At 43.8% G+C, this 13,120-nt stretch overlaps 1 protein-coding gene across 5 annotated transcripts in view; it reads left to right on the forward strand.

Moving 5' to 3' along the window:
- atp2b2 (ATPase plasma membrane Ca2+ transporting 2) overlaps nucleotides 1-13,120 on the forward strand; it is a 101,758-nt gene that overhangs the window by 17,613 nt on the left and 71,025 nt on the right. For all 5 annotated transcript variants that reach the window (XM_086116804.1, XM_086116807.1, XM_086116803.1 and 2 more), the window contains exon 2: nucleotides 8,405-8,990. In XM_086116804.1, the coding sequence (XP_085972930.1) occupies nucleotides 8,789-8,990 (202 nt within the window). In that variant the 5' untranslated portion in view covers nucleotides 8,405-8,788. The remainder of the gene's footprint in view (nucleotides 1-8,404; nucleotides 8,991-13,120) is intronic.

Here is a 13,120-nt window from a genome sequence, read left to right on the forward strand (position 1 = left end):
GTGCCCAAAGATCACTGTGACAAGCGGGATGCCCATGGAGTTGATGATATCCACTCTTGGAAAGCTGGGATGGCTGCATGACCTTAACCATACGACTGCGTCACCGCTTTCACCTGCTCACCATTTTATGCAAACTGCCTTCGTTGTCCATCTTCATATTTTTCAGTGTGAGATTTTCTTTTTAAACATTCTCATTACTACAGTGTACCCAAACAGAAGGGTGCCATAACATGGTCCGGTACGAATAGGTTATTACTGGATTGTTCCATTGATGCTCCATATGGTTGGCACGCTAGCAAAAAAGTTGTTCAAAAATGGTCACGTATAGACGAGTTGTTTCGGGACCTTTCACGACCCTACCGAACATTGCCAAAATAATACAACATAGTGGAAATGGGGCGACAAGAAAAGACGAGTTTAGTTGCGCATCCTTTCACCATACTAATTTATTGATTCAAAAACAAAGAATTTCCTTCAGTTTGGAAGTCAGATTTTGCTGTGCCTCTCTTAAAAGGTGATACAACTGCATGTTTTAACTAACAACAGGCCAATATCCAATTTGTGCATCTTGAACATTCATATTAAAAGTGGAATTCATTCATTCATAAAAAAAGTTGTGTTTTTACGGCCAAGTGAAATTACAGTTCCAACTTGGTGAGAACAGGGCAGGGAAGGTCCCAGCTTTGTGGCAGATATCTCAATTGAAGGGTGTCTAAATTATTTTGGTACCTTTCAACCTTACGAAAATTGACCGGACCATACTAGCCTGTCTTTTCCTGCTTTGTGAAAGGCCATTTCCTGTTCTTTTACTTGTACCATAACCACTGTGTCTGGTACCTCAACAGTGGGGTGTGACATGGTACAGTACTGACTGGTGATTTCTGCACTGTTCCAGAAAACCTGTGTACCCACAGCAGAAGGATGCATCAAAATAAATACATTTAAAAACATGTGTGTTGGTTCCAAACTGTAGGGTATTAATCAATTTTTGCTTCCTGTTTATGTCCTGACCAGTTGTCCCGATACTTTTCTCAGTTTTTTGCGCTCCCACTGAAGTCACATACTTCCACAGGGCTCAATTCTGGGGCCTCTGCTGTTCTCGCTGTATCTGCTCCCATTGGGTTCCATCTTAAGGAAACATGGTATTCCCTTCCACTGCTATGCAGATGACTGCCAGATCTATGTCCCACTGAGCAGGAAAGACGCCTTCTCATTAAGGCCACTCCTATCCTGTCTGGAAGAAATCAAAACCTGGATGGCACAAAATTTCTTGAAATTCAATGAAAAGAAGACAGAGGTGATATTGTTTGGTCCCAGTGGCCCTTGTACATCCCATCCTGTAGACTTGGGCCCCCTGTCTCCTTATCTCAAGTCAACAGTCTCAAACTTGGGCCTTAAACTGGACAGTGATTTCAAACTTGATCGGCAAATTGGTGCCGTTGTTAAATCCAGCTTCTTTCATCTTAGACAGCTGGCCAAAATAAAACCTCTCCTCTCACATGAACACTTTGAGACAGTAATTCATGCCTTTGTCACATCCCGGCTCGATTACTGCAATGCCCTTTACTTTGGAGTCAGCCAGTCCTCCATTAAGCGCCTTCAGCTGGTCCAGAATGCCGCTGCTCGCCTCTTGACTGGTACTCGTAAGAGGGAGCACATAACTCCTACTCTGGCATCCCTTCACTGGCTCCCCATTCATTTTAGAGTTATTTTCAAGATCCTCTTATTTGTTTTCAAATCTCTGAATAATCTCGCGCCACCTTACCTCTCTGAGCTCATCCGCCCCTACACACCTGCCCGGCGCCTCAGGTCTGTGAACCAGACATTATTAGAAGTACCAAGAACTAAACTGAGGCTCAGAGGGGATCGAGCCTTTTCTGTTGCTGGTCCCTCTCTCTGGAATGACCTCCCACTGAACATTCGGCAAGCCTCCTCGCTGCCCATCTTCAAAACCCTCCTCAAAACTCACTTGTATTCTTTGGCATTCAACTCAGCATGACTTAGATTTGTTCTTGGTTTTACTGTTTGGTGCTTTCTACCGCCTTTATTACCGATTTGTCTTACTGTTTATTGTCCATGTTAAATTGCTCCATGTACAGCACTTTGTATGCAGCGATGGCTGTTTGAAAGTGCTCTATAAATACTGTTGACTTGACTTGACTTGACATACTTGACACTTGAAGTGTTTCGTGGTGTTATTTCCTTTTACTCATCTACTAGTTTGAATAACTTGGTATCATAAGAGTTAAAAAAAAAAATCATCAAGCAAGTCAATGACTGCTTTGGCGGCTGTAACATTATGTGCAGCTAATAGCCACAACCCGCGATGTACATTGAGCGTTTGCGCGGATGCTCGTCTCGCGGCTGAAAATGTCACGTTATTGACCGGAGTGCAGATGGGAGCACATTAGCCGCACTTTACTCTGATGCTAATTGGAAAAGTATGAAAAATGTTAACATAACAACTTAGGTATGACAAACATGATGGAATAGTCAATTGTACCGTTTATCTGACACCCGCAAGGGGTCCTAAATGTACACACAGCCTTGTGTATTTGGAGCATTGTGCTTTCCTCCTTAAGTCCCGCCTCAACTGTGATTGGCCAGCATTTCAGGGCCATTGTCATTTATCATAGCAGTCCCACTGATCTCTTAAAGTGTATCCCCCCGCCCCCACTTCTCAATTCTGCCTTCTCACCAAGACAACTACAACCTTCCAAATTAGGTCCGTGGAGATTTTTTTTTCTCTTGCTGACTCCTACATAAGCGTGCCTAAAAATGTCACAGTTTGGATCCGTTATCAGAGGTTCCTTCACTTTCAGTTAGTTTTAAGTTTGGCATATGCTGTGATTGGCCGGCATTTCCGACATCATTAGATCGTCTCGCACTGCAATCACGAAAGCAACACCGCTGATCTCTGAAGGTGTATTCCCACAACATTGCATATTTCAGTCATTTCATCAAGACAATTTCAATAATTCCACTTTGGGACAAGATTTGGTAAGGGTCCTTCTCTGTTCCAATATGGCTTCCCTTGCAGTCCTCTTTTAGTGATGGGATAGCATTTTCAGCATTATATTGAGACCGCCCTATGGATGTCACTGCCATGTAAAGGCATCTATCAGAAAGGCAACATGCCATGTTATGTTTGAAATTTCTTTCCTTCCCTCTCGAATTGTTTGTCTTTGCAAAATGCTGAACAGAATCCTATAAATGCATTTAAAATGGCTGGCAGTGACTCTTCTGATCCTTTCCTTTTCTTCTATTAGCAGCGCGATAGACCTGCTCTACTCGCCAGCCCCCCCCCCCACACCCTTCCACCTTATCTCCCTCGAGACAGCTTAATTCAAAGATAGACTAACATCCTTTTCTATTTCCAATCCTCCTTTCTAGGCCTGATGCCCGATGTCCTATTTTTCAGTCAAACCTTGTCATCAACAACCCTCCTCCCTTTGGTTTTCTTCTTGTTTGACTGGGTTTCACTCTTCAGTGTGAAATGATCCCAAACTTTGGACATTCTTTGTCTTTTACGAACTCTTTGGTCCTGGCTAGCCATCATCGGTCATCATTTCTGGATCATAAAAAATGAGAAAGTGATTGTGTCCGCAATTGCCCTTGTCCAGCTTGTTGCGAACATTGTGGGACGTATAGTGTGTGCGCTGTTTGCAGATGCGGTGAGACGGCTATAGGTGGTCAATCACATGATTTGCGGGACATTTTATGTTTCAATGTGGTCCATACGGCTTGCTGAAGCTTGTTTGTGACGATCATTTGAGTTTTTATATGTTATGATATGATTTTAAAAATGTTCACGTGCTTATATTTGTGTTATTTCAGAGAGTATGAGTCCTGTATTACTATATCTGAATGTGTATTATGCTCATAATTGGCAATAAATTACTCAACATGATTCCAGCACTTTCACCGTGTAAAAATAATAACCATAATATGAACAATTTATTATTATACAGCATCTAAAGATCTTGATTTGGTTTTTATTTAGTTAATAATTACATGAACACATTTAATTGCTAATTGAAGTGTTTTTATATAGTGAGTAAATAAGACAATGTTTATGAAATACTTTTATTTCAGTAGTGAGTAAACCAATCATTGAATTAATTACCAACCCAACTGTTGATGCATATCATCGATATTTGATTCGATCCCTGAACAACTCACTCATAATATTTGAAGTCTGATGCAGTACTGAATGGCAATATTTTATTTCTACTTCCCCATTGTTGCTGATGGTTTTATGGGAGACTATTTGTGACAATTATTAACAGTATGAATGAACGTCTGTTTAGTTCTGTGGTTGTAGTTTGGAGTGCTGTGCTCCGCTTCACTGCATCATACGGAGAGGCCATAATAATATTTTGGTGACCTTACCTGATGCAGTGATGGCCTGTGAGTCAATCATCCCTCAGGGGATTCTTTTGCACTGATTTTCCTCAGAGGAAGGGGGCGCTGTGTGCCCAGTGCTCCTGCTCCTGCCTCTGCTGCCGCTGCAGTGAGCACAGCTCAAATCTCAGTACTGTGCTCAAGGACATTTTGAGAAAGAGTGTCAGTTCAATGTAAGAACATGTTTCCATGGTTAACGCTTGGACTCGAAGTGAATGCTTATTGCCATATACCCGTCATGCGCATATGTTATCGTTGTACGATCTGGTGGTTAAGGCATATGCTCAAAAATAAAGCTCGCATACCATATGCCGTCCACGTTCATGAAGGCCACTTAGGTGCACTTCCATTTTGGTTTGAAAAAAAAATATCTTCAAAAAAAGCTTTTAATTAGAGGATTCGCACAGTCTGCATTTGGTCCTGCAGCGTGGGCTCGTGTTAGTCATTAGTCACTGTCAGGTCATGAGAGCCAAAAGTGAGTGAAAGGAGACATGAGAGGAGACACGGACACAGTGGCAGATGGGAGGGATGGAGGGATGGGTGGGGGTGCTAATGGAAGGACCATGGAGTCGCACAAGAGGGCGCTGTACTTTACATACAGTATACTGTATATGCACATATTTAAGAGTCAAATGCAATTATGGGGCGGCATGGTGGACGACTGTTTAGCACGTCCGCCGCCTTAAAGTGCAGAGGTGCAGGATTCATTTCCAGCTCCGGCCTTCCTGTGTGGAGTTTGTATGTCCACCCCGTGCCTGTGTGGGTTTTCTCCGGGTACTCCAGTCTCCTCCCACATTCCAAAAACATGCATGGCAGGTTCATGGAACATTCTAAATTGTCCTTAAGTGTGATTTTGAGCGCGGATGTTTGTTCGTCCATGTGTGCCCTGCGAGTGGCTGGCAACCAGTTTAGGGTGTACCCCGCCCACTGCCCGAAAACAGCTGGGATAGGCTCCAGCACGCACACCTGCGACCCTCGTGAGGAAAATTGGTTTAGAAAATGGATGGATTTAATTGTGGAGTGAGTTGTATCGAAATGATGTTGTGTTATTATCCGATCATCCTATCGTTTCCTTTCTTCGTATCATCCTGTTCTTGCCACCTCTCCCTGTCCTTTCGTTGTTGTCCATCTACTGGCCAAGAAAAGAGCAATAACAGTAGACTAGAATGTATGGCGAATTTGTGGGCCGAATCAACAGATTCTGCATCGTCAGTGCTGAATCGTCGAGCATGCTCGCAGGGCTTTTGACTTTTGGCCTATGGCCGCAGCTTGCCAATATTTTTAAAAGCAAGTATTCGACTATAATTATTCCATCAATTAATTGAGTAATCAGATCATAAATAGATTTTGCTTTATTAAACAGCAACACTAATTTTTTTTAAGTGCTTGTGTTTTTGTCCACTTGGCGACACCATCTCCACGTTCTACCTTGTGGTTTCTGCAACTTTGAATGTGGCTTTAAAAAGCAGGGCTGGCCTGGTGAGTGATATGTGCGTCAGCAGTCAAGTTGGCTTTTGTTAGCTCCAGTTAGCCAGACCGCACCTTGCGCCCCTGGGCGTCAGCAGTTGGCAAACCAGCTTGTGAATGAATGTATTACTTGTTTCTCTCTCCTGCTATTGTTTGTTTAGTAAATTTTGATAAATTAGCGAAAATTGATGGGTTGCCTTGCGTTGGCGATTGTAGTTGCGCTGTTGTAGTACGCTTTGCTTTGCAGCGGACACATTGCACACTGATCCATGCGGGTTTTCAGGGCAGAGATCTAGCTTTTTGAATTTTTTTGTAATTGGGTTATTCGATTCATTGTGTTCGCCCTACTTCAGCCACATTGGCCTTCTTGAATCTCGTATCAGTCAAAAGCAGTCGGGCTGTTGCTTGGAAATCCAAAACATTTCTCACGTGTTCAAAATAAAGATTAATTTGAATTTCGAGACTGGCAGAGTGTTAAAAGTCTTACCTTAGCTACTCTCTGTTGGCCATATTTGGTCAGTTAAAAATCACTGGGGTTCTCGATTCCGCTTGGAAAATCTTTGTACAAATCAAAGGATTGGTTGCAATTTTGGGTCAACGTGAGTCAAAATCATTTGGCTTTTGCTGTATGAACTAATAAACAATTGGAGATTGGTTGAAACTTGCAACTGGCAAAGAGCTGACAAGAAGCATGCATTTAGAGCTCAATTTTGATGGGCATCTTGGCTCATGTTAGAAGATTTCTTCTTAAAAATCAGTAGGATTCTTGTACAATCCTCAAGAGAAATTTAATCTTTCATGGTCTTTTTCATCTAGAACTTTGTTTGTTTTATGCCTTACTGTCTTGGTCATCTGCAAACATGAGCAGCTGGGTTCAATACCCAAGCTGGAGTTCGGTGGGGCCATGCAGGGACACGGTGGCTTTTTTGCAGGTGCTCCATCCCTTACCGGTCGATGATGTCATTTCTCTGCAAGCGTATGATGTACTTTGTAGTTTCACTCCTCAACTTGGCGCTTGATTATGTCTACACATGCATACACACATGCACACGCACGTTCACTCACACACTCACGCACGCTTTCCTGGGAGATCATTTGTTTGCTTTCATTTAGAAGATCTGGCCGACACATGCCCGCTTGGCATGCACAAAGTACAGCCGAGTCTACTTGGCGAGTACAGTCGAAAAGTTTGGGGACAAAGATGAGGCAGTACTAAGTGAGAAAAAAAAAAATTCAAGACAAAGCAAACAAGGCTAATACAAGATGATTATTTGGATTATATTTCATTGCTTGTGAGTATTCTTTTTCAGGCAATGAGACCCAGCATAATGGAAGCGGCACAATATATTTTAATGAATGATAAATTATGCTGAGGGCAAATATTAATAATATTGAACTGTGACGTGCACAGCAACAAAATTAGTAAACCGTAATGTATGTAGCAAAAAAGACAAAAACCAAAAAAACATATGACTATGGTAAATAGACTCCACTGACTGCGGGAACCCTTTAATGCACCAATAACGATAACATGATAGGCTGTCCACTGTGGCACTTGAAAGAATTGACATGGAGGCCATTGACTTAGAAAAAACATTCTGTTAGCCATGCAGGCAATTTACTTTCTTATAGTAGAACGGCCAAAAAAGGTGTCACTGACTGGCATTGGTGACTTGTATCGGCAGCCTTCATAACTACTTGATACTTTAAAACAAGGCCGGTATCGGAACTCGCCCATTTTCTCAACACATATGTGAATTTCAACACCAGCATTGTATGTTGCAAAGAAACTACATATCGATCATTAACTAGTCCATATAAGCAATTGAGAATGGCATATTCGTATTAGATAGACAGAGCACTGAATGTGAACAGCACAGCAGCAAGAATAGTCAATGGTAATGTATGTAGGACCAAACCTATACTGACTTAATTGTAAAAGCCAGTTTGCAATGAAATAAACGGCAGCAAAATTCACTATCAGCAGTGACAACTATATGTGACTGAACGCTTAATGGTAAGAAAGGACGTCCAATTATCTTGTCGTCTTCAAGTGACACCGTCTGATGAAATGGGCCCTGATGAAAGGTGTGACGCCAAAGAGGCCCCCCCACCCTCCTTTCCTAGTCAGCCCAACCTCCCCGGCGACTGCGACGCTGCGTGGCGCCTCTTCCATTTTGTCGTCAGAGCGGCTCCCGGCCTCTCTCCCCCGCGCACACACCTCCTCTTTCTCCGCATCCGAGAAGAGCATCGTCTTCTTTCTCCTCCTCATCTTCATCCTCACACCCGCCGCTCTCTCTCTTTCTCTCTCTCCCTCTCTCTGATTGTACTCAGAATGAGGTTAGCAGCTCCATTAGCACCGCTACACCGACACAGAACCGGTGGAGTTACCGCAGTGGCGGGCTGTGGTTATACCTCTGTGCAACGCTCCCGCTCCCGCGCTGTCCTTCACGATCTGTCTTCTTGGAACTAACCTCATCCTACTCCTCCTCCTCCTCCTCCTCCTCCTCCTCTCCGTGCCTCTCTCCAACAGTGATGGGGAGTATCACCATGTAGAGGCGGCAGCCGTACCGCAGCAATGGGAAGCCACGCATGGAGCGGGTCTGGACTGCAGCCGTGGTGAGCCTGAGCCCCCGCATCGACCAAACCTCGCAACCTTCTCAGGACCTGACCACAGGGGCCGTCCGACGCTCACCTGGATGCTCCCCAGTCTGTGCTTCGTTGCCCCCCCTCCATCCTCCTTTCCCCTCTTCTTCTGCTCCGATGCTGAAACAGATGCTCCAATAATTGGATTTTGTCCTCCTTTTTAATATCTTCACAAGTGGCATTCCCATTTATTACTTTTTTTTTTGTCTACTTGAATCCCACTTTGGAGACTGATCCCAACCCTATTAGCAATAACTGACCGGCCGGCATCATGGGTGACATGTCCAACAGCGATTTCTACGCCAAGAACCAAAGAAATGAGGGCGCCAACCATGCCGTGGGCTTCGGCTGCTCGCTCATGGAGCTGCGCTCGCTCATGGAGCTTCGCGGCACCGAGGCAGTGGTCAAGCTCCAGGAGGACTACGGGGGTGTTGAGGGACTGTGTAAACGTCTGAAAACCTCACCCACGGAAGGTGAGTCCCCCACCACCACACTCACACACTCTCCTGTGCTTGTGTATGCGCGATGTCTTGTACTGACGTATTCATGACTCACATCATGCTGGGATGGAGTCTTCGAGAAAGTGGTTGTAGGAACAGCCTTACAAGAGAGGGAGTCCCTTTTGAAATGCATCTCTTCAGCCAGGTTTACTGTTTAGTATGCAGAGGAGTCTCACCACACACTCCCACCCGCTGCCTTCCATGTCATTCTCTCATCAGCCAGTCAGACGCAACCTTATTTTGAAGAATCTTTCAGCGTAATGTGGGATATGCGTGCGATTGATCTTTATTCTTATATATTGTTTTTCACAGATTAGCGAAAACTATATGCTTGAAAATATTGCTATATTACTTGTCTGTAGGCGGCCCGGTAGTCCAGTGGTTAGCACGTAGACTTCACAGTGCAGAGGTACTGGGTTCAATTCCAGCTCCAGCCTCCCTGTGTGGAGTTTGCATGTTCTCCCCGGGCCTGCGTGGGTTTTCTCCGGGTGCTCCGGTTTCCTCCCACATTCCAAAAACATGCTTGGCAGGCCGATTGGATACTCTGAATTGTCCCTAGGTGTGAGTGTGGGCGTGGATGGTTGTTTGTCTCTGTGTGCCCTGTGATTGGCTGGCGACTGATTCAGGGTGTCCCCCGCCTACTGCCCGAAGACAGCTGGGATAGGCTCCAGCACCCCCCGCAACCCTAGTGAGGATGAAGCGGTTCGGAAGATGAATGAATAAATTACTTGTCTGTATGTGTTCTTACAGTGTTTGTCTGTGAATATTTGTTATTTCAAGGAATATCACTCCCGCAACGCAATGCTAATTGTTGGCTAGTTTGTCAGTGGGATTTTACATTGACTACTCGCATTAGCACTAGCGATGTTACTAAAACAAAATATGTCTTGGATAGTATTTAAATACAGTATGTGTGGAATGCGATTTCTTGTGTGTTTAGGTTTGGAGTAAACTCCAACTGGGGTGTCATTAAACAGCTTATTCGGGGAGTACAGAATCAAATTTGTCACAACAAGGTGTATTCATGTTAATTTCAGTGAGGCTGGTAGAGCAGCAGAATAAAGGTTTAATATCTCCAAGAAAGCATCCTTATTTAATGTAACGCTGAATGTTACACTTTTTACTGTAATCCGCCGGATGTTGCCGCGCCACAATCATCCTTGCCCGGATGGATGGATGGCGCGTTTCATAAAACAAAAGTACTGAGCACCATGTTTTTACATGATTAGTTGATGTTGAATTCGCTCGCGGATCCTCGATTCCCATGGTCCTTCCGCGTAATTGATAGCTTGGAGTTTAAACTGTACTTCATAGGTGCCATTTTGGGGATGGTGTTTTGCACAATGCACGTACCGTATACTATATACACTTATGTACACCTACTGAGGGGGGGGGGCTTTAGCGTCCTCCTTCGCGCCCACCCTTCCCACTTCAACGCCCGCGTTCTGTCGTTTATGTCCGCGTTTCCTCAATATAATCAGCGTGTTGGCACAATATCAGTCAGTGAAGTGGACCCCTCATCGGAGTCACACAACAGCATTCAGAGATTTTGGAACTCGGTGAATACACAAGACATGATTTCCATGAAAATATGTTACACACTGTGCTGATGGCACATTAATCATTTTTCTTCAATGATAATGTTTTTTATGGTCCCAAAAAGCCAAAATTAAAACTAGATTACATTTTGATTGATTGTTCAGCCCTACTAGAGGCTCTTTATTATATGTTAAAAAATATATATATAAATAACAGTAAAAATACAGTCGGAGCTGGCTAGGCAGTGGCGATGTCTCGTGGATAATTTTGAGTTGCCACCTTTCATATCTTGAAATAAGGGACACTCCTCACGACGTCACGGCTAAATGACGCGAGTGAAAGAAATGTGAGGGTTTGGCTCCCCAAAATCCTGAAATGCATAGAATCATATGTGTATTTTTTAAAATATGAAAAAACAGACAAAAGTAGTGCTTTGCTACGAACCAACTACTTGGGGCTTTTGGCTATTTCTGGCTGGGCTCCGTCCCATTTCGCCTGAATAGGTGATCGATGGCATGATATTACGATGTATTTGTGTCGACCACATGTGTGGAATGTTGGAGTGTCTTCTATGGTAATGCTTTCAATCCTCATTCTTCTTCATATATTTACTCTCTTAATTATCACTCTGGCTTGGCCTTCCTGCGGTAATTTAAGCACATGTACATACTTTTAAAAATCTCTTCTGAAAATTGCCTTCATCAAAAGTCAGCCTTCAAGGCACTCGATGGTTGCAGGACCGTCTTAATAAACAAGATTACGCACAGAGTTACATAACAAGTGCAGTGAATGACTCAGACAGAAGTTGCGGTGCAATGCAATGCCCGCAGTGTCGCGAACGATATTTGAAAATGAAACTGATTTGCAAAGTGCAATAAAATTAGCATAAGTGACACATAATTTCTCACGAGCGCCCATTTTATTAGCGTACTAAACACCGGTGGAGGATTAACTGCCTGCGGACCCGCACCAAATCAAAGACCCAACTCATAAACCCCCTTGAAATAAAAGGAGGAATTTAATAATTATTCATATGTTTTACATATCTGCCGGATCTGTTGTTGTCTTGTACCGCTGCTGGAAGCACAGATGATGCAGTTCAGTTAATTCAGGACATGGCACTCAGTTTTTCATGGCGAATCCTCAAAATGATTGGGGGGGGGGGGGGGGATCTTGCGCGTGAGGCAGCAAAAGTAGGCATCCTCAGTTACCGCTGTCGTTACTGTTTTTCATTTATTGTTTTATATGTATGGTTTTTCACAGTGTAAATATTTGACAACTACGTCTGCAAAGGTCAGTGATTGACTCCATAGATTTATGGCTTCACGTACAAATTTGGGTGATGTTGCCAGCATAGAAACGGAACAGTGATGAACCCAGGACCTCACATAAAATTTATTTGAAGCATACAAATTCACGTAGTGACTTTTTTTTTTCCTTTGTGGAACTCATCCCCCGCTAATGTCTCAGAAAGCCACACATTTGTGTTTTTGTGCAATACCGAATTCTGTCAACAACTAAGTGCAATACTGAATAGGTGAAATAAGGTGTGCAAAGCATACAAGAGACATGAAAAAAAAGAACTGCGTACCACTAAGGTGGCCTTACATATGGTTCTTTTATTTTTATTGATTACTTTTATTGTAAATCATCGTCTTCACCAGTGGAGCGGCGCTCATAATGTCGTTGTATAGATTGGCATAAAATAACAATAAAGGCTTTTGATTTGATGTGATTTGAAATAGCCTTTCAACTATTCACAAAGTCTGAGATGAACCGCATGGCTTGTGAGAGCAATCGCATTTCCAGCAACATGTTTCTTCTGTGCCGCGTTGTACTGAGATAACGACTTGTTTCCATATCATCTTTGGAGTCGCCTTTGTTGGATGCGTGGTTCTGGCGAAGACGCTAACAAGCAGGATGCCCGCGCTGTTCTCCGGGAGAGAATCATTAATTGATGGAATGCATTATCCCTTCGCTTTGCATGGAAAGCGCTGTCATTTGCATTCGTGAACCCAGGTGATGCGTGTTGACGCCGTATCGGTCCGTTCCGTGTGGCTGCGTCGCAGAAACCACATGCTACGTGAGAAATATGATCATGCTAATTAGCCGGGAGGGTGTTGCTTTGCCGTCAACTGTGTGCGTGCTTGCGTGTGCATTCCCAAAGGGGCGGGCGGCGGTATTTGACCCTTGAGTATGGTTGATCTAATACCGCCCCTGCTGCCTGTACTGGCCCTTTCACATGATATCCACAGTGCATGGATAGCTACTGTATAATTCATTATGCAGCATAAATGCATAAGGCCCGCTAAAGTAGAAATTCCAGTTTCACTTAAGTTCTTGAGTGACTGGTTATTCATTCATCTGCTTCAAGATTAAAGCATCGTAAGGATTATTTGTTTTCATCCGTGCATTTTCTATAGCGCTTCGAGCTCGAGGGCCGCGCGTAACAAGGGGCTCATTTTCAGCTAACCTCCGAGGAGAGAAGAGAGTGGTACCAGTCAATTGCAGGGCACATCTAGACGAACAGACATTCGCAGCGCTGGACAACATTGCCAATGAGC

Source organism: Hippocampus guttulatus, chromosome 8 (genome assembly GCF_054856545.1).
Source record: "Hippocampus guttulatus isolate MCC_2025c chromosome 8, RoL_Hgut_1.0, whole genome shotgun sequence".
Lineage (NCBI taxonomy): Eukaryota > Metazoa > Chordata > Actinopteri > Syngnathiformes > Syngnathidae > Hippocampus > Hippocampus guttulatus.